General features: G+C 37.2%; 5 protein-coding genes across 5 annotated transcripts; 3 read left to right on the top strand and 2 right to left on the bottom strand.

Moving 5' to 3' along the window:
* The first annotated feature begins 7419 nt into the window (after nt 1-7419).
* Nucleotides 7420-8173, top strand: LOC307168021 (hemoglobin embryonic subunit alpha). Its single transcript, XM_079887512.1, has 3 exons — nt 7420-7619; nt 7719-7926; nt 8009-8173. Exons 1-3 carry the CDS (start codon nt 7525-7527, stop codon nt 8135-8137), a joined length of 432 nt encoding a protein of 143 aa, XP_079743638.1. The 5' UTR covers nt 7420-7524; the 3' UTR covers nt 8138-8173.
* A 2187-nt stretch (nt 8174-10360) lies between these two features.
* LOC307169340 (hemoglobin subunit beta) lies at nt 10361-11211 on the bottom strand. The gene is made up of 3 exons (XM_079889936.1): nt 10995-11211; nt 10674-10896; nt 10361-10567 (listed from the first exon to the last, which is right to left on the bottom strand). The coding sequence occupies exons 1-3, from the start codon at nt 11084-11086 to the stop codon at nt 10439-10441; spliced, it is 444 nt and encodes a 147-aa protein (XP_079746062.1). The 5' UTR covers nt 11087-11211; the 3' UTR covers nt 10361-10438.
* A 1397-nt stretch (nt 11212-12608) lies between these two features.
* LOC307167096 (hemoglobin embryonic subunit alpha-like) lies at nt 12609-13326 on the top strand (the record flags this gene model as incomplete). The annotated part of the gene is made up of 3 exons (XM_079886031.1): nt 12609-12808; nt 12908-13115; nt 13198-13326. The coding sequence occupies exons 1-3, from the start codon at nt 12714-12716 to the stop codon at nt 13324-13326; spliced, it is 432 nt and encodes a 143-aa protein (XP_079742157.1). The 5' UTR covers nt 12609-12713.
* Nucleotides 13327-14915: 1589 nt separating this feature from the next.
* Nucleotides 14916-15659, bottom strand: LOC307165275 (hemoglobin subunit beta). The gene is made up of 3 exons (XM_079882761.1): nt 15531-15659; nt 15210-15432; nt 14916-15103 (listed from the first exon to the last, which is right to left on the bottom strand). The coding sequence occupies exons 1-3, from the start codon at nt 15620-15622 to the stop codon at nt 14975-14977; spliced, it is 444 nt and encodes a 147-aa protein (XP_079738887.1). The 5' UTR covers nt 15623-15659; the 3' UTR covers nt 14916-14974.
* Nucleotides 15660-18892: 3233 nt separating this feature from the next.
* Nucleotides 18893-19512, top strand: LOC307170866 (hemoglobin embryonic subunit alpha-like; the record flags this gene model as incomplete). Its single annotated transcript, XM_079892177.1, has 3 exons — nt 18893-18987; nt 19087-19294; nt 19384-19512. 3 exons carry the CDS (start codon nt 18893-18895, stop codon nt 19510-19512), a joined length of 432 nt encoding a protein of 143 aa, XP_079748303.1.
* Between the last annotated feature and the right edge of the window lie 252 nt (nt 19513-19764).

Genomic DNA, 19764 nt, shown 5'->3' with positions numbered 1-19764 from the left:
TCCCTGGAAACCTGTAAAAAGAGTTGTGAGAAACAAAGTTTCTGAGTGGGTAGGACAGAACTGCACACATTGCATATTTTTCAAATTTACCTGGATTTTCCTGAAGACAAGAATTCAAGTTTTTTTTTTTTTTTTCTTATTCATGGACTGAACTGTTTCCATTTTGATGAACATTCTTATTTCTTATTTTTGAATTTGAAACAACAACTGTTGAATTTGAAATTTAAATATTGAGGTTGAGATTTAGAAAAGTGACACTGGGAAATTTTGATTGTGTTTTTCTGGTATTTGTCATTTAATTGAAATACTGTATATTTCTGTAATTTAATTGTTTTATTGTATTTAATTTATAGAATTATTCCAACAACCAACAAAGAGAGAAAATATACTTACCTTTTATTTAATTAATTGCAGTCCAGTAGTCTGAGTGATTTATTCCTTTGAATTTATTATTAGGCCTACTATAAATTTAGTTAGTTTTGCTTCAGCGAGTCGATCCAAAAATCTTCGGAGTCTGGTCCATAGTCTGAAATTGTAAGATCTAGAAACCGAGCGACGGGGTGTTTGGGCTTTTATTAATTGAAAAATGCACGTTACATACACTTTTCTCTTTAGCTTTTCAAAACCAGATGTTCAGTTAAAGGTACTGTTTTCCAAGTGCAGAGACTACGACTGCCAGAAACTTCTGCCTTGCTGCTTGAATGTCCGGAGTAAAAATATATTATAGTATTTAAAAATGTGTATGGAGAAGACATAATTGGCAAAAGTGTGAGGAATATTATGATTATTAATACAGGGATAATTAGACATACACACTGCTGTGATTGCTCTGTAATTTCTTAATTGCTTGCTCAGTTGGTAAATAATAGTAATTAGTAATAATTAGTAATAAATTAGTAATAAGTAATCCTAAATTTAAATGTTATTTTTTTTTCATATTATCAGGAAACATTCCCAGTATTTTTCCCCATATGGATTTAGTTGACAAAACATGTCTTAAATGTAATATATATATATATATATATTACATTTATATATATAAGTTACTCATGCGGGGTTATATTACATTTCACAATGTAATGTTTGGGTTATATTCTACAAGCTTTCCATTACAATTAAAATGTTTGTATTTTAATTAAAATTTAGTAGCTGCTTGCCTTATTTACTGTAAATATCAAAGATAAAGTAAATCATGAGAGTAGTTCCTTTTTTTTTTTTAAAGAGCAACTGATTCTGTGTTAAAGTTCTATTCACGAACGAGGAGAAGCCATGACATATAGCTGACATATAAGCAAAAACAATTTTATTTAAACACACATTAACACACTTTACACATGCAGGGTCTTGGGATCCCAGACAAATGAAAGTTTGGTCTGCTCATGCAATCCCAATGATACCAGCCTTTGCAACTGACACAATCTAAAAAATATAATAAAAATGCATTTACAACAAACTTGTATTATTAAAATTTTAAATACTGTCATGCTCAAAACAAAGTGAAAATAAAAGTGTCTGCTTTGTCTGGTGTACAGGGATATTTATTGACATCTTCTTTGGAAAATAATCAAGGTTATAGACCTTATCCCCGCCCCTTTACAGCGCTCGTTGTCGTTTGTCTTCCGGTTTGTATTTTCACTACGATCTAACGTACAGATTTATGAATGAACGGCTCGTTTCAAAATCTTCCCGGTCTACTGACATTTGTTAAGACATCTGCTTTAAACATTGCTCATGATAACTTTCGTTAACTTTACAAAAAGTAAATCCACTTGACCAGTTAATAGCCTACTTCTCGACAGCGATGCCATTGAAATATTCTAAAGATGGCTGCGCGCTTTGTGTCTCTTGCGCATAAGGTCTAGGTTATCACATGCATAATTCATCATGGCCAATTAAGATACTCATTAATATAGCCAAGCTCCGCCCAGTGTCGCTGAAAATCTCAGACACCGAATAATACAGAACAAAGCCTGCTCATTATTGGGCATTACCATGCGTTGTGGTGCTCACATGACTAGCGTCGGCCAATATGAGCCGGCTTTCTAGAACACAGAATGCACTGTGTTTACTACGTCAACAGCATAGAGGTGACTGCATAGAAGAGAAGAAATGTTGAATAAAGTCGTTATTTTTGTTTGTTTGTTTTTTGTTTGTTTGTTTATTCTCGTTGCTTCATATCTGGCATGGAACTCTAGATGGTGCAGGCTGATAAGTCTTAAACTTATTCGGTAGTGATCACATCATTATCTATAGCACAGCTGATTGGTTGCTGTTGCATCAGCGGCCAATGAGGTGCGGGTCAACATTCAAATAAATACCCGTGTGTTGCTATTAGCCTAGCAGTATGCAGTGCACTTTTAGAATGCATCTGGAACCAACGTCTAAGATAAGTGATTGGTGTTTTATTCCAAATCTCTGCACATATTGTGTGGTCCGGGTATATAGTGGTGGGCAGATCGAGGCTTCGTGGAACACTGAAACAGTTGAAGCAAGCAAATGTGCAGTATTGTGTCGAGGCTTCGAAACAATCCGACACCCGTCTCCATAGTGAGCCCTAGTGGCCAGAACAGTGTAAATGCAACAAAAACCTGGCCAAAGATGCACAAAAACAAGTTTTTACAAATCTATTGCAATTTTTTTTTATTAAAAGTAAAATCTTTCAAATGCAATTATCTAATAATTTAATAAGATTATCAAGTGTCTATGTTCTTTTATAAATTGTCAGGGTTTGTTTTGTTTGTTCTATGAATGGCTCAGCTAAACAGGCCAGTGAGAGACTATTAACTACCATTATTCATTTTAATTATACTAATGTCTAATTAAAACGTCTACAAATGTATAAAGCAGAACAGAGATCAGGTAAAACCCACAGACATTCCTTTATTGGTTCTCAGTCACTCCTCGTGATTCATGGGTTGACAGAAATCATTGCCCCAAGCGGTGAACCATTAACATTAAAAATGAACATTCACATTCAATGGGATTCGATTTTTGGCTGCAAAAAAGTTCTTATATTTCAAGGATAATGTTTCATTAGCTAGGTTAACATGTTGATGCAATGTCAGAGCACGCTGTCATTCATTATCACTCCTAATGGCTTACATTTATCAAATACGAGTATAAGGGTTATGTAATCATTATCAAATGACTTATTGATGATACTTGCTCAGATGGTTGCTGGGTTCCTATCTCTATCAGTCTATCATAAGTTATATCTTTTGTTCACAAGAACACATAGCATGCATTCTAGTGTTAAGCTGGTCGCCAAGGTAGCCAAGGCACACATAGCCTTAGGTCACTAGTTTTAAGCCGGTCGGCAAGGTAGCCAAGGTGCACATAGCCTTAGGTCACTTGTGTTAGGCCAGTCAGCAAGGTAGCCAAGGTGCACATAGCCTTAGGTCACTAGTGTTAAGCCGGTCAGCAAGGTAGCCAAGGTGCACATAGCCTTAGGTCACTAGTGTTAAGCCGGTCAGCAAGGTAGGCAAGGTGCACATAGCCTTAGGTCACTAGTGTTAAGCCGGTCGGCAAGGTAGGCAAGGTGCAAATAGCCTAGGTCACTAGTGTTAAGCCGGTCGGCAAGGTAGCCAAGGTGCACATAGCCTTAGGTCACTAGTGTTAAGCCGGTCAGCAAGGTAGGCAAGGTGCACATAGCCTTAGGTCACTAGTGTTAAGCCGGTCGGCAAGGTAGGCAAGGTGCAAATAGCCTAGGTCACTAGTGTTAAGCCGGTCGGCAAGGTAGCCAAGGTGCACATAGCCTTAGGTCACTAGTGTTAAGCCGGTCAGCAAGGTAGGCAAGGTGCACATAGCCTTAGGTCACTAGTGTTAAGCCGGTCGGCAAGGTAGGCAAGGTGCAAAATAGCCTAGGTCACTAGTGTTAAGCCGGTCGGCAAGGTAGCCAAGGTGCACATAGCCTTAGGTCACTAGTGTTAAGCCGGTCAGCAAGGTAGGCAAGGTGCACAAAGCCTTAGGTCACTAGTGTTAATCCATTCGGCAAGGTAGCCAAGGTGCACATAGCCTAGGTCACTAGTGTTAAGCCGGTCGGCAAGGTAGCCAAGGTGCACATAGCCTTAGGTCACTAGTGTTAAGCCGGTCAGCAAGGTAGGCAAGGTGCACATAGCCTTAGGTCACTAGTGTTAGGCTGGTTGGCAAGGTAGCCAAGGCGCATATAGCCTTAGGTCACTAGTGTTAAGCCGGCCAGCAAGGTAGCCAGGGCACACATAGCCTAGGTCACTAGTGTTAAGCCGGTCGGCAAGGTAGGCAAGTCACACATAGCCTTAGGTCACTAGTGTTAAGCTGGACGGCAGGGTAGCCAAGGCACACATAGCCTTAGGTCACTAGTGTTAAGCCGTTCGGCAAGGTAGGCAAGGTGCACATAAGCCGCTTTCCGACCGGAGGAACCTTTTCACAGTTCCTAGAACTATTGGCTAAAGTACCCGGATGTCGGCGTGTTCGCACCGCAGGAACTAGGAACGATTTTAGTTCTAGGAACTCCATTTGGAGGAACTAATTTAGGTCCTACTTCAGAGTAGGGTCTAAACCAGCACTATAGGAACTACTCGTGACGTTAGTGTACGCTGATTGTTAAATGCATGCTATGTGTTCTTGTGAACAAAAGATATAACTTATGATAGACTGATAGAGATAGGAACCCAGCAACCATCTGAGCAAGTATCATCAATAAGTCATTTGATAATGATTACATAACCCTTATACTCGTATTTGATAAATGTAAGCCATTAGGAGTGATAATGAATGACAGCGTGCTCTGACATTGCATCAACATGTTAACCTAGCTAATGAAACATTATCCTTGAAATATAAGAACTTTTTTGCAGCCAAAAATCGAATCCCATTGAATGTGAATGTTAATTTTTAATGTTAATGGTTCACCGCTTGTCTCTTGTCTCCTGCTTTGTTGGGGGCTTATTTAATGTACATGAACTGTGTCAACTTGTGTAAAAGTTAAACATGACGGTACATGCAGAGACGATGAGATGGATCAATGTAACTCCACAACAACTACATAAATGTATCTACTAACCATTCAGAAATGTCCAGGTGTAGTCTAATAGTTGCAACATCTTCCTGAGTCTCTCTGTAAGCCTGCACTCCGCTACTGGTTATTTCTGAGATTTTGGATGAGTGAGATTTTGTTTTGTTATTGCAGGAATATCCTAAGCTCATGTAAAGGATTGGCCGTGGCGGCGGAGAGCAGGAGATCATTTGCATTTAAAGGGACACACACAAAAAATCTCCCAAGAGTTGTCATGACAGAATTATCTAGTTCTGGCATTAAACACTAGATGGTGCAGGCTGATAGGTCTTTAACTCATTCAGTAGCGATCACATCATTATCTACATTGCACAGCTGATTGGTTGCTGTTGCATCAGCGGCCAATGAGGTGCGGGTCAACATGAAAAAAAAAATACCGGTGTGTTGCTTTTAGCAGTATGCAGCACGCTTTCAAAAACGCCCTCCACCTTCCCTAGCTCCACCTGTATAGATCTAGCAGATGGGGTTTTATTCATGTACATTAACATTGCCATAACCATTACCATGAGAATTGTCATGACAGAACTATTTTGACGATGTCTTTACTACCTTTCTGGGCCTTGGAAGTTGCAATGACGTTGCTGCCTATGGCTGGTTCAGAAACTTCTCAGATTTCATTAAAAGATCTGCAATCTTAAGGGTCCTTGTTAGCGCGCCCCCGCCTCTCATGCTGGCGACCCGAGTTACCCAAAATGAATGCAACAACACTTTTGGAGCCAAAGGAGCTAAATTAGCATCTGATGAGGAACACGTGTAGATGTAAAAGCAGGCAAACACATTGCATTTAGATCAACAGACTGGGCACACTGACCTTGCCAAAACCTGGGACCCAATCACATATACATTGATTTCCCCCCACATGGACTTAATGGCCTGTCCACTCAACCATGATCAGTTAGAAACTTTAATGCTGCTATACCACTAATTACTTGTTGGTTAGGTTGCGTTTATTTATATCAGTCACTCGCCCATCATATAATCCTGCAAAACATATGTCAGAAATTCTGATCAAATGACGTTAATCCAATCTGAAAATTAGCTTTTCACTTCGTATTATCAGCGCCACAACACGAGCAGCTTCAATGAGCCAAAATTAACTTAAACTGAAGCAGGACTGATATGATATGACTTGATATCTGTGTCCCGTAAACAGTTAAATAGCGCAAGGCAGTAATAGATGAGTATCCGGACAAAAATGTCCCCACAAAGATGGAAAATTGGCAATATCTGAGATCCTTTTGGCCCCCATGAGGTAAACAGCTTATAAATCATACTGAATTATGTTTTTTGAAAATGTAAAAATGCAGACATTTTTCTTTGAGGGTTGTGTGTAGGGGTATGGGTAGTGTAGGGGAAGAGAATATAAAGTCTGTACAGTATAAACATTGTGTGTGTGTGTGTGTGTGTGTGTGAGAGAGAGAGAGAGAGAGAGAGAGAGAGAGAGAGAGAGAGAGAGAGAGAGAGAGAGAGAGAGAGAGAGAGAGAGAGAGAGAGAGAGAGAGAGAGCGAGAGCGAGAGCGAACATAAAAATATGCAGAGACCTATATTTAAAGAAAAACGATCATTTGGCAAATGTCAAAAATGTATCTTTTGACAACTTGTGATACAATAGTATTTAAGAGTAGCCTATACACATTTATGGCAAGCGTCCCCACTGGTCATTTAAGGTAATCTGCATTCAAATCATCATTTATTTATTTGTTTGTTTATTAGGTTGATGGAATTACAGAATAAAGTATAGGCTAACTAAACATGTCAGGTGTATATTTCTATTTTTATATAGTTTCCAAAGTCCTGTTGCAAGTCTTAAAAAGCTGTTGAACTGTGAGCTTCATAATTATCTACACTTAAGTGAGACGCCCACAGACAAGAACTTCGTTTGATAACAGGCCATTTCAAAGATAGCACACATTTCTCAGCAAGGCGTGGCAAGAATTACACAATGTTTAATTGACAAAGTTCATTTGGAATAATTTGATAAAATCAAGTAATTTATCATATTATACAAAATATAAAAATACAAGATAATCGAAAGAAAGAAGGAAAGAACAAGAAAAATAACAGAACACGCGTGCTATCACAAAAAAGTGTAATATTTAAATTGCTTGTATGTGGAAAGTTATATGTTTTGCAGTGGAGCTCCTCAAAATGTAAAACAAAACAAAAGTATCGCCTTATGTAAGCCTATTCATTAAAATAACAGATGAATAAGTATTAATTTAATTAACTTCAATTTAATTCATTGCTAACTGATTAAAAAAAATAAATGGACGAAAATACAGCTTTACAAAGTATATAGTAAAATTATAGTGTGGCGTTCAAAAGTTGCTAAGTCTTCCAAAGCTTGATAAGTCATCTTTGGGGGTGTGAGGAGGGTCTTGGGTGTTTCTTTCTGATGGCAGTATAAAACAGCCAGTCCTCTTGCCAGCAGTCTACAGAAGTTTTCTGCAAACTAAAGTCATCCTTCCACGATGAGTCTCACTGCTAAAGACAAAGCTGCCGTCACAGCCCTTTGGGCCAAGATCTCAGGAAAAGCTGACGAGATCGGACATGATGCTCTTTCTAGGTAAGGTTTATTATGGTGTGCTGTAATATGCTAATAGTCATAGCTTAATGTTTTCTCTTGGCGTCTATCTGGAATTCAATTCAACGTGTCTGCCTATAGGATGCTGGCGGTCTACCCACAGACCAAAACCTATTTCTCTCACTGGAAAGACCTGAGTCCCGGCTCTGCTCCAGTGAAGAAGCACGGGAAGACTGTGATGGGTGGCGTTGGTGAGGCTGTCGGCAAAATCGATGATCTTACTTCTGGACTTCTGAACCTCAGCGAGCTTCATGCTTTCCAGCTGCGAGTTGATCCCGCCAATTTCAAGGTAAAGCATGAAAGTTGGTCTAAATTTTGTCATACTCTCGTAGTCGCGGTAACCTGAATTCGCTGTCTGTGTTTTCCCATAGATTCTGTCCCACAACATACTCGTGGTTCTGGCCATTATGTTCCCCAACGATTTCACTCCCGAGGCCCATGTTGCTATGGACAAGTTCCTCTCTGCTTTGTCTCTGGCTCTGGCCGAGAAGTACAGATGAGCGCGCGTGGTTGTTCAAGACCAGACGGATGCCTGTATAAACATTCTGTCTTATTATGATGAAATAAATGAGTATGCAAAACTTTAAATAAATGTCTTTGCTGCATATTTTATCAAGTCATAAACCTTCTGCATTTGCATATTTAAACGACATTTCAGTGTTTGCAATTTGTAATGTAGCCTAATCAATGAAGTATGGTGATATATATTGCCTATTAGTTTTTTTTTTTTTTTTTTACCCTATTCACCTGTGTCTTGCCTTGACCTCTCAGTGTCTGCTTGCCAGTAAATTAATGTTTTAAAACATCGCTTTGTTGTCATGAAATGAAAACAGTTAGTGAAAGGAGAGAGACGAGATACTGCGCAGTCTCACATCAGAACACCAATAATCTTTATAACTGTTTAATACATTCTATAAGACTGCCATCATGAACATGAAAGTATAATGCTGATTTAGCATGATACCCATTGTAAACAGTTTTACTGCAAAGTTTAAAATAAAATAAAACATAAAACATGAAACAATCAACAAATAATCAAACAGATAAAGGTAAATAACTTTAAACTTTAAAACCTTTAAATGACCAAGCATTGCAAAATAATTGCTCATCCTTATTGAATAACATCTCTACTCGGTCTATAATTTTGGGGGGTTATATAATTGTTACAATTTATTTTATTTTAATTGTTACAATCTATTTATTAATATTTATTTAATAATTTATATTTAATTATATATATAGCCTATATATATATATATATATATATATATATATATATATATATATATATATATATATATATATATATATATATATAGATAGATAGATAGATAGATAGATAGATAGATAGATAGATACGTCTCTATGACTCCTATATAATTTTGCCCAATGTCGTTCTGAGCTCCTGTCATTAAACTTTTATTAAAAATATTTATATTCAATATATTCATATTTAATATGTAAAATATAGTCACAGATGAACGTATTATGCAATTTATTTGAATTAAAACATATCCATCATTGAAACCTGTTATTCAGTTTTAATTTGAATGTGAAAACGGTCGAACGATTAGTATTTACAACAGTTTTCTAGTATCAAACAAAATCAGCCTTTGCTGAAATTAATATGCACATATAACAATAGCTTACTAAAATCTCTCACACATTTACTATATTTGAATATTTCTGTAAAAAGTTTCATAGGCTTTGGTTTAATGGTGTTTCCTGAATCTATATTCAACATTGAGAGAACTCTCACCAAAGTAGAATAATAAATAATACAAAAATATTTTTGTATATTTTTTATACTTTTTTTCTTTTGAATAGCCTACTTTAAAAACAAATAAACTAGTCAACTTTAAGTACAAAATTAAATGAGTCTTATTTGTTTGAGATACTTTGACATTTAATTAAAGAAATTATATTGACCAAAACTAATTGATAAACGTAAAAACAATTTCTCGGTATTCTTTTTTTTTTTTTTTTTTTTTTTACACAATTTGTATGAGACGGATGGACTTTCAACTTAAAAAGAGGATCTAATTATTATTTTAATTGTAATTATTATATTTGATGAAAAAAACATCATATCATTAGTAACTCTGCAACGACGAGTAAATTGTATTTGGTTATGTTTGTAGCGTAGACGATTAAAACAACAAATATTGCAACATGTATATAAACATTGAAAAGCTGAAAAAATTGAATTTATCTTCATGAATTTGTGTTAATAATTGTATATTTTTCTAATAAGCTCCTTGGACTTTAGGCCAAAGGCTAAATTAACTGTAAACTCTCAAACTCTATTATATCTCTGAAATATATTTCAACATCCTGTATATAATTAAAAATTAATTTTAGTTTGAGATGACACAATGCAATGTTGAGGACATTATTCTTTGACAGAATGTATATTACATCCTGTGCATGAAATGGTTCATTTTATTTCGTCTGTTTGTTGAAATAGAACTTGAAATATATAGCCTGGACCTAATCTGCATTTATTAAAGTTATTTCAAGTATTATTATGAGAGATGTTCGGATTAGGTTATGCACGAATTTGCTGCCTATTTTAATATAAGTTTATCTGTTAGAAACAGTTTTTACCAAGGTTTGTTTTATTTTCATATCAAAGGTTGTCTGCAGCAGAAACAATCCCAAACACACAAAGAGTGAATTCATGCGAATATAAAAGAACACATAATGCACTGAATATTGCATTCTGAAATATTTATTTGCTTAAACTCAGAAATCATATTCTAAACATCAGATGATCCTCTGTGCACAAGCAGGTTTAGTATCTAGTGATACTGTCTTCCAAGAGCGGAGACCACGACGGCGATGAATTTCTGAAAAGCGGCCTGGACTGCAGGTGTGAATCCAGCACCCATTTGTGCAGCAACAACGATGGTTAAGCAGTCAGCCAAAAGCTGTGGGAGGACAGAGAGCAGTGATATATACACAGACGAGATACGTGAACAATGAAGCCAGAACAAGACAGCCTATTAATGAACGTAACTTGAGCGTCAAACTTACCCTGAAGTTATCAGGATCTACGTGGAGCTTCTCGGAGTGCAGCACACTTAGTTCAGCATAGGTGGCTTTAATGTCGTCCATGTTCTTCACAGCCCTGTCCAAACCGCCGAGCACAGTTTTACCGTGAGCAGCAACCATGGGGTTTCCCATGATGGCAGCGGCGTTGTAGAGGTTTCCAAAATTGCCGAAGTACCGCTGTGTCCAGGGGTACACGATAAGACATCTACGAAACACAATGAGAAGAAATCATTTTTATCAGAGCACAGTTTCAAAACTAGTTGCCTGCCTTAACGTTAAAGTATTGCTAAGAAGACTCAATACCTTGCCAGGGATTGGGGACCAACGACGTCGTAGTTAATCTTGGAGAAGACGTCCTGGATGGTGGCCCTCTCAAATTCTGTCCACTCAACCATGTTTCCGACTTTAGATGTTCAGACTAAACGCCTTTAACAGAAGCTGAAGAATCCTGTGAAGAGAGCGTTTCAGAGATGTACTTTTAAATGTGTTTCGTTACCACACCCCTTAGCAGGCTATTGGGTGATAAGTTTGTGGGTTGTTTCAACCACGTCCATCCAAGAGATGCATATCATTGCCTACCTACTTTTCTAATATCTACAAAAACTAAACTTAAACAGTTAATTCTAACAGTTTGTCGAGAAATAAACTGAAACAACAAAAGGCCAAACGAGACTGGATTCTGTTCAAAACTTAATTTAAAAGTCATCGGTTTTTAAACAATTATTGTCGGATGATTAGGATTGGATATACTGTAGCCTGTGAAAGAATAAATTCTGAACAGAATGTACCTGAAAAGAGAGTATGTTTTCCCAGATCTCTGCCTCTTCATTTTCTGCTGACGTGTTTATTAGACAAATCATTTGGTTCTTCTCTCTTAGAGATCCATAAGACGCCTCATTTGCCACTTTTTGCCGTCAAGGAGTCCGCCATATCGGACCGGATAAGACTGTGCCTATAACTGTAGAATATCAATAAAATAGTTACTGAAGTAGTGAGTAGTGAGTATTACACTAACATAGGCTATAGGCCTAAGTAATATACAGGAGGTACGTCCACGGACTGGCTCTCTTCAGCCTTCCTTGAGGTTTGAGTTGTGCTTGCCACTGGATGAAGACAAAGATAAATGGAAGAAAAATATAAACGAGCCACGATTAGATGACAAGCTAAAGAAAAAAACACCTATTCTTTGGACATGAGTTGGGTAACTGAAGACATGGTTTAGCCAACATGAGATCGTGCTGGGTTTATCTCTGTCTCTAATTCTGACAGCCTGACATGTCCTAAGTCACGTGCTCACTGCAAACCACGCAAGACTCACTTGCGATTTAGTTTAGTTTATAACATTATAAGCTGAGATTTCATTAGAATCATATAAACTCTATTTCTTTTAAAGTCTCATCTTACTAACTAGCATTATCGCTATAGCTATTAATAGTCTGACTGTGGTGGTCAACTAGCTGCCAACATGATGTTAGGACCAACAACCAGAAACAACTATTCAGTCTTACCTATGAAAGGTAATTCCCCGAAATATGTTTTGGATTGTGCCACGGTTTGTATAAACCCAAGGTTGCAAGGCATAGACTATATTCTTCAGTCCTCTAATCCCTGCCGTGTGGGTTTTTCTGAATTGTGTCTGAATTTTTGGTTTTATAAACACATCGAACTCCTGATCTGTGTTATGTATGTTCACACAAGAATGTGTTTTAGTGTGCGTCTATTTTACATTCTTGACCGGGTGGTTGGTGGCGCCAGTGATTGATGGTGAATTATTAAATTAACTTCAATTGAATGAATAGCTAGATAATTGAATAAACATGAATAAAAAATACAGCTATACAAAGTATATTGTAAAATAAAGTGTGGCATTCAAAAGTTGATAAGTCTTCCAAAGCTTGATAAGTCATCTTTGGGGGTGTGAGGAGGGTCTTGGGTGTTTCTTTCTGATGGCAGTATAAAACAGCCAGTCCTCTTGCCAGCAGTCTACAGAAGTTTTCTGCAAACTAAAGTCATCCTTCCACGATGAGTCTCACTGCTAAAGACAAAGCTGCCGTCACAGCCCTTTGGGCCAAGATCTCAGGAAAAGCTGACGAGATCGGACATGATGCTCTTTCTAGGTAAGGTTTATTATGGTGTGCTGTAATATGATAATAGTCATAGCTTAATGTTTTCTCTTGGCGTCTATCTGGAATTCAATTCAACGTGTCTGCCTATAGGATGCTGGCGGTCTACCCACAGACCAAAACCTATTTCTCTCACTGGAAAGACCTGAGTCCCGGCTCTGCTCCAGTGAGGAAGCACGGGAAGACTGTGATGGGTGGCGTTGGTGAGGCTGTCGGCAAAATCGATGATCTTACTTCTGGACTTCTGAACCTCAGCGAGCTTCATGCTTTCCAGCTGCGAGTTGATCCCGCCAATTTCAAGGTAAAGCATGAAAGTTGGTCTAAATTTTGTCATACTCTCGTAGTCGCGGTAACCTGAATTCGCTGTCTGTGTTTTCTCATAGATTCTGTCCCACAACATACTCGTGGTTCTGGCCATTATGTTCCCCAACGATTTCACTCCCGAGGCCCATGTTGCTATGGACAAGTTCCTCTCTGCTTTGTCTCTGGCTCTGGCCGAGAAGTACAGATGAGCGGCCTTGTTGTTCAAGACCAGACGGATGCCTATATAAACATTCTGTCTTTTTATGATGCAATAAACGAGTATGCAAAACCTTAACTAAATGTCTTTGCTGCATATTTTTTCAAGCCATAAACCTGTCTCATTTGCATATTTAAACAACATTTCAGAAATGTTTGCAATTAATGTAATCAATCAACTGGGGAAGTATGGTGATATCTATTGCCTATTAGTTTTTATTTTTTTTACCCTATTCACCTGGGCCTTGTCAGTGTCTGCTTGTCAGTAAATTATGTTTTAAAACATCGCTTTGTTGTCATAAAATGAAGATAATTAGGCTGGCAAATAGAGAGAGATACGGCGCAGTCTCACATCAGAACACAAATATTGTTTATGACTATTTAATAAATTAGAACTGCCATCCAATGAACATGGATTTTTTTTTAATACAAGCATTATCAGTTGAATTTGGGGAAACCAATTTAAACATTTGTTGTGTTGCCTAATTTCAATTACTTTTGTTTGATTTGTTCATTGCAAACAGCTGAAAGTCAGAATTTTTTGCCAATAAACCTGATTTGCAATGGGGGTTGATTTGCGATTATACAACTGTATTGAACAACGAGAGGACTCTGATCAAAGAATAATAATATATTAAAAAAGACTAATGAAATCTACTTTTTTTCTTTTTTAAGAGCAAATATACACAACTTTAAGTAGGCTACAAACGATTATACACTTTTACTTAAAGTATTTGTTTGAGATTCTTTGACTTTTATTGGAATAAATAAGTTACTAAATTTAACTGATAAACGTAAAAACAATTTCTCGATAGGCCTACTTTTTACAGCATTTGTTCGAGACAGATGGTCTCCCATTTTAAAAAGAGGATGAAAGACGTTTGCAAATCTAAATCTGTCTTTAATATGATTTCAAACCCATTGAACAAATGATTTTCTGCGTCAAGTATGAAGTATAATTCTTATTATTCTGTTTGATCAAAATAACATCATCAGTGAACTCCGTAACAACGAGCAAATTGTATTTGGTTATGTTTGTTAGTTATGCTAGTTATGCTACTATCAACATCAAATGTTATCATGATTTTTTCCCATTAACATTGAAAAGCTGATATTTGTCTTCTGTATTTGTGTTAATATTTGTATGGCTCCATGGACTATAGGTACTAAATGAACTGTAAAACTCTAAAACTCTGTGAAAAAGTGTAGGCTGCATTTCAACATCCTGTATATTAAATATAATAAGGCCTACTTTTAGTTTGAGATGGCACAATGCAATTATGTTGAGGACATTCTTTGACAGAAGGTATATCCTGCATACAATTGTTCGTTTGTTTTCGTCTGTTTTTTAAAATAGAACTTGATCAACCGTTGGTATTATTATGAGAAGTATACGGCGGTCATGTACCCACTTGCTGCCTTTAATATAAGATGATCTACTAGTTTATATCAATGTTTGATTTGTTTTTTTGACTCAACTGTTGTCTGCAACAGAAGCAATCCTAAAAAGAGTGAATTCATGCGAATATAAAAGAACACATAATGCACGGAATATTGAATATTGACATATTTATTTGCTTCAACTCAAAAGCACATATTCTAAACATCAGATGATCCTCTGTGCACAAGCAGGTTTAGTATCTAGTGATACTGTCTTCCAAGAGCGGAGACCACGACGGCGATGAATTTCTGAAAAGCGGCCTGGACTGCAGGTGTGAATCCAGCACCCATTTGTGCAGCAACAACGATGGTTAAGCAGTCAGCCAAAAGCTGTGGGAGGACAGAGAGCAGTGATATATATACAGACGAGATACGTGAACAATGAAGCCAGAACAAGACAGCCTATTAATGAACGTAACTTGAGCGTCAAACTTACCCTGAAGTTATCAGGATCTACGTGAAGCTTCTCGGAGTGCAGCACACTTAGTTCAGCATAGGTGGCTTTAATGTCGTCCATGTTCTTCACAGCCCTGTCCAGACCGCCGAGCACAGTTTTACCGTGAGCAGCAACCATGGGGTTTCCCATGATGGCAGCGGCGTTGTAGAGGTTTCCAAAATTGCCGAAGTACCGCTGTGTCCAGGGGTACACGATAAGACATCTACGAAACACAATGAGAAGAAATCATTTTTATCAGAGCACAGTTTCAAAACTAGTTGCCTGCCTTAAAGTTAAAGTATTGCTAAGAAGACTCAATACCTTGCCAGGGATTGGGGACCAACGACGTCGTAGTTAATCTTGGAGAAGACGTCCTGGATGGTGGCCCTCTCAAATTCTGTCCACTCAACCATGTTTCCGACTTTAGATGTTCAGACTAAACGCCTTTAACAGAAGTTGAAGAATCCTGTGAAGAGAGCGTTTCAGAGATGTACTTTTAAATGTGTTTCGTTACCACACCCCTTAGCAGGCTATTGGGTGATAAGTTTGTGGGTTGTTTCCACCACGTCTATCCAAGAGATTCATATCATTGCCTATCTACTTTTCTAATATCTACAAAGACTAAACTTAAAACAGTTCATTTTAGCAATAGTTTGCCGAGAAAAAAACCTGAAACAACAACAGGCCAAATGACACTGGGTTCTGTTAATAACTTAATTTAATAATTAAAAAAAATGTAAAGAACGATTATTGTAATCGGAGGATATGCTATCGATTGCATATAGATATAAATGCATAGCCTTTGAAACAATATTTTTGTACATCTCTGCCTCTTCATTTTTGCTGACATGTTTTATAGTAGGCTATATAAGTATTGTAACAACTAATAATAACAGCAAATAGTATAGTTTTAACTGTAGAATAACATAGTCAATAAAAATAGTAACTAAAATAGTGAGCATTACAATACTATAGGCCTAAGTAAAATACAGAAGGGAAATTCAGAGAACAGTACAATGACAGGCTCTCTTCAGCCTTCCTTGAGGTTTGTGTTGTCCTGGTTCCCACTGGATAATGACAAAGATAAATGGAAGAAAAATATAAATGAGCCACGATTAGATGACAAACAAAAAAAACACCTATTCTTTGGACATGAGTTGGGTAACTGAAAACACGGGTGAAACGGGTGGGTTTAGCCAACATGAGATCGGGCTGGGTTTAGCTCTGTCTCTAATTCTGACAGCCTGACATGTCCTGTCAAAGTCACGTGCTCACTGCAAACCACGCAAGACTCACTTTCAATTTAGTTTAGTTTATAACATTATATAAGCTGTGACTTCATAAGAATCATGCAAATTTATATAGTCTCACCTTTCTATAGCATTATCGCTAGCTATTAATAAATAGTCTGACTGTGATGGTCAACAAGCTGCCAACCAGTGTTGGGTGTAACGCGTTACAAAGTAACGCGTTACTGTAATAATATTACTTTTTTCAAGTAACGAGTAAAGTAAGGGATTACAATTGCAAAAACAGTAATTAGATTACTGTTACTTCCCCGTAAGCAGGCTGCGTTACTGCGTTATACTGCGAGACTGTCTCGCGACGTGAGCCGTGACTCGTGAGTGACAATGACATGAGCGCCGCGAAGTCGGTGGTAAACACTATGGCAAGCGATCGCGTTCAAAAGTCTTTAAACGAAACGCGTTAATTTTGAGGCGTCAACACGCACCGTTTGTCCGTGTTCAGACGTTATGTTTATTCATGATGAACGATGTCGTAATGGTAAACTGTATGCACGTGCAAACATCAGACGTTATATTTGTTCATGAGGGATAATGCATTGGTACGTTGTGAGTGATGTCAGTCTTATGTCATGATTTGTCATGCCTTTTCAAGTTGTTCGTTTAACGTTCTTTCCCAAGGTAGAAAAGTCAACAGCTCTTAGAATGGGTCTTTTATTTTAGCAAACTGCCAAAAAACCTTTTCAGACTGTGTGCAGCTGAACCAAGAAAAGTTTAAGATTGCATGGAGCTGATAAGCATGAATGGCAGAAGAAAAAGACTGCAATTAAAAAACAAAACAAGAGAAAATTATTTTAATGCAAGCAATAAAAAACTGCACACATCAGCTGTGGAATAAAATAAAAGAAATGCATGATCAACTAGATTAAGGCATACTCCACTCTGTCCACCACCCCCAAAGGTTTCACAAAGTTATTCTTGCCACTGTAACTTATGGCTTCCTAAAGACAGGTTTATGGGTAAATAAATGAATAATAATAAAAAAATATATACCAGGGCTCAACATTTAAGCCTTTTCATTTGTCCTTCGGTCGGTCATTCACTTGTCCGAGTAAAAACATTTGTTAGAACAGGAAAAAAATGTGATTTTTTTTATGTGTGTGTTGTAAATATAATTTATTCTGAATCAGTATTCTCATCAGTTCAGTAAGCTTTATCATATATAAATGTATATATTTATGATATTTTAACCTTTATAAAGGGCATTTTTCCCTAATCGTTTGCCTCATCTTTCATTTAAAATTCTTAAATTTGATCAATAAATTACAATAGAATAATAAGATGCTAAAGGGCTGTTACCAATCAAAGCATTTAATAATGTAATGAGATTATTTAAAATATTTTTTGAATATACAAAAAAGAAATATTATTTATGCATAGAAATATTTATAAACCGCCAGTAGGAGGCGGCAGGCGACCATCTTAATAAGTGAATCATTGATGCAATGTGCATAAAGTTAAAATACCGAAACTAATAAAACAAATTTTAAAAAAGAATGTTTCATTTGATTCAATTTTAGATGATGGAATATGCAGAAAGAATAGAAGCAGAAAGGTCTATTGCTTTATAGCGTATTCATTTCGTGCATCATGTTTTTGAAAAGTAACTAGTAAAGTAACTAGTAAAGTAACTAATTACTTTTGAAAATAAGTAATCAGTAAAGTAACTGGATTACTTTCTTGGAGAAGTAATTAGTAATCAGTAACTAATTACTTTTTCCAAGTAACTTGACCAACACTGCTGCCAACATAACGTTATGACCAAATACATAATACAACCAGAAACAACTATTCAGTCTTACCTGTGAAAAGTTATTCCCCGAAATATGTTTTGGATTGTGCCATGGTTTGCATCAATCCAAAACCTATTTCCTTCAGTCCTCTAATCCCTGAGTGTGTTTTTCTGGATTGTGGCTGAATTAATGGTTTCATTCAACACACCAAACTCCTGAACTGTGTTATGTATGTTCACATAAGAATGTGTGTTTTAGTGTGCGTGTCTATTTTACACTCTTGATTTTTTTTTTTTTTTTTTTTAAGTTTTAAACAGTGCTTGGGCACGTCATGGCGGCTTGCTGCGATATTGTAGGCTAATATTGTAATTAATTACAAGTATTGATGGTAAATTATTAAATTAACTTCAATTCAATTAATTGCTAGTTAATTCAATAAAGGTGAATAAAAAATAAAGCTTTACAAAGTATACGGTGAAATAAAGTGTGGCATTCAAAAGTTGATAAGTCTTCCAAAGCTTGATAAGTCATCTTTGGGGGTGTGAGGAGGGTCTTGGGTGTTTCTTTCTGATGGCAGTATAAAACAGCCAGTCCTCTTGCCAGCAGTCTACAGAAGTTTTCTGCAAACTAAAGTCATCCTTCCACTATGAGTCTCACTGCTAAAGACAAAGCTGCCGTCACAGCCCTTTGGGCCAAGATCTCAGGAAAAGCTGACGAGATCGGACATGATGCTCTTTCTAGGTAAGGTTTATTATGGTGTGCTGTAATATGCTAATAGTCATAGCTTAATGTTTTCTCTTGGCGTCTATCTGGAATTCAATTCAACGTGTCTGCCTATAGGATGCTGGCGGTCTACCCACAGACCAAAACCTATTTCTCTCACTGGAAAGACCTGAGTCCCGGCTCTGCTCCAGTGAGGAAGCACGGGAAGACTGTGATGGGTGGCGTTGGTGAGGCTGTCGGCAAAATCGATGATCTTACTTCTGGACTTCTGAACCTCAGCGAGCTTCATGCTTTCCAGCTGCGAGTTGATCCCGCCAATTTCAAGGTAGGCCTATAAGCATGAAAGTTCGTCTTAATTTTGTCATACTCTCGTAGTCGCGGTAACCTGAATTCGCTGTCTGTTTTTTTCCATAGATTCTGTCCCACAACATACTCGTGGTTCTGGCCATTATGTTCCCCACCGATTTCACTCCCGAGGCCCATGTTGCTATGGACAAGTTCCTCGCTGCTTTGTCTCTGGCTCTGGCCGAGAAGTACAGATGAGCGCCCTTGTTGTTCAAGACCAGACGGATGCCTGTATACACATTCTGTCTTTTTATGATGCAATAAAGTATGAAAAATCTTAACGAAACGTCTTTGCTGCATATTTTTAAGTCATTAACCTGTCAGTATCTGCTTGTCAGTAAATTATGTTTTAAAACATCGTTTTGTTGTCATAACAAGAAGACAATTAGCGAATGAAGAGAGACGAAATATAATATCAGAGCACAAATATTGTTTATAGCCTATGTTTAA

Source organism: Squalius cephalus (assembly GCF_949319135.1).
Source record: "Squalius cephalus genome assembly, chromosome: 1".
NCBI lineage: Eukaryota > Metazoa > Chordata > Actinopteri > Cypriniformes > Leuciscidae > Squalius > Squalius cephalus.
Note: the sequence above shows the minus strand (reverse complement) of the source record. Positions and strands in the feature narration are given on the sequence as shown.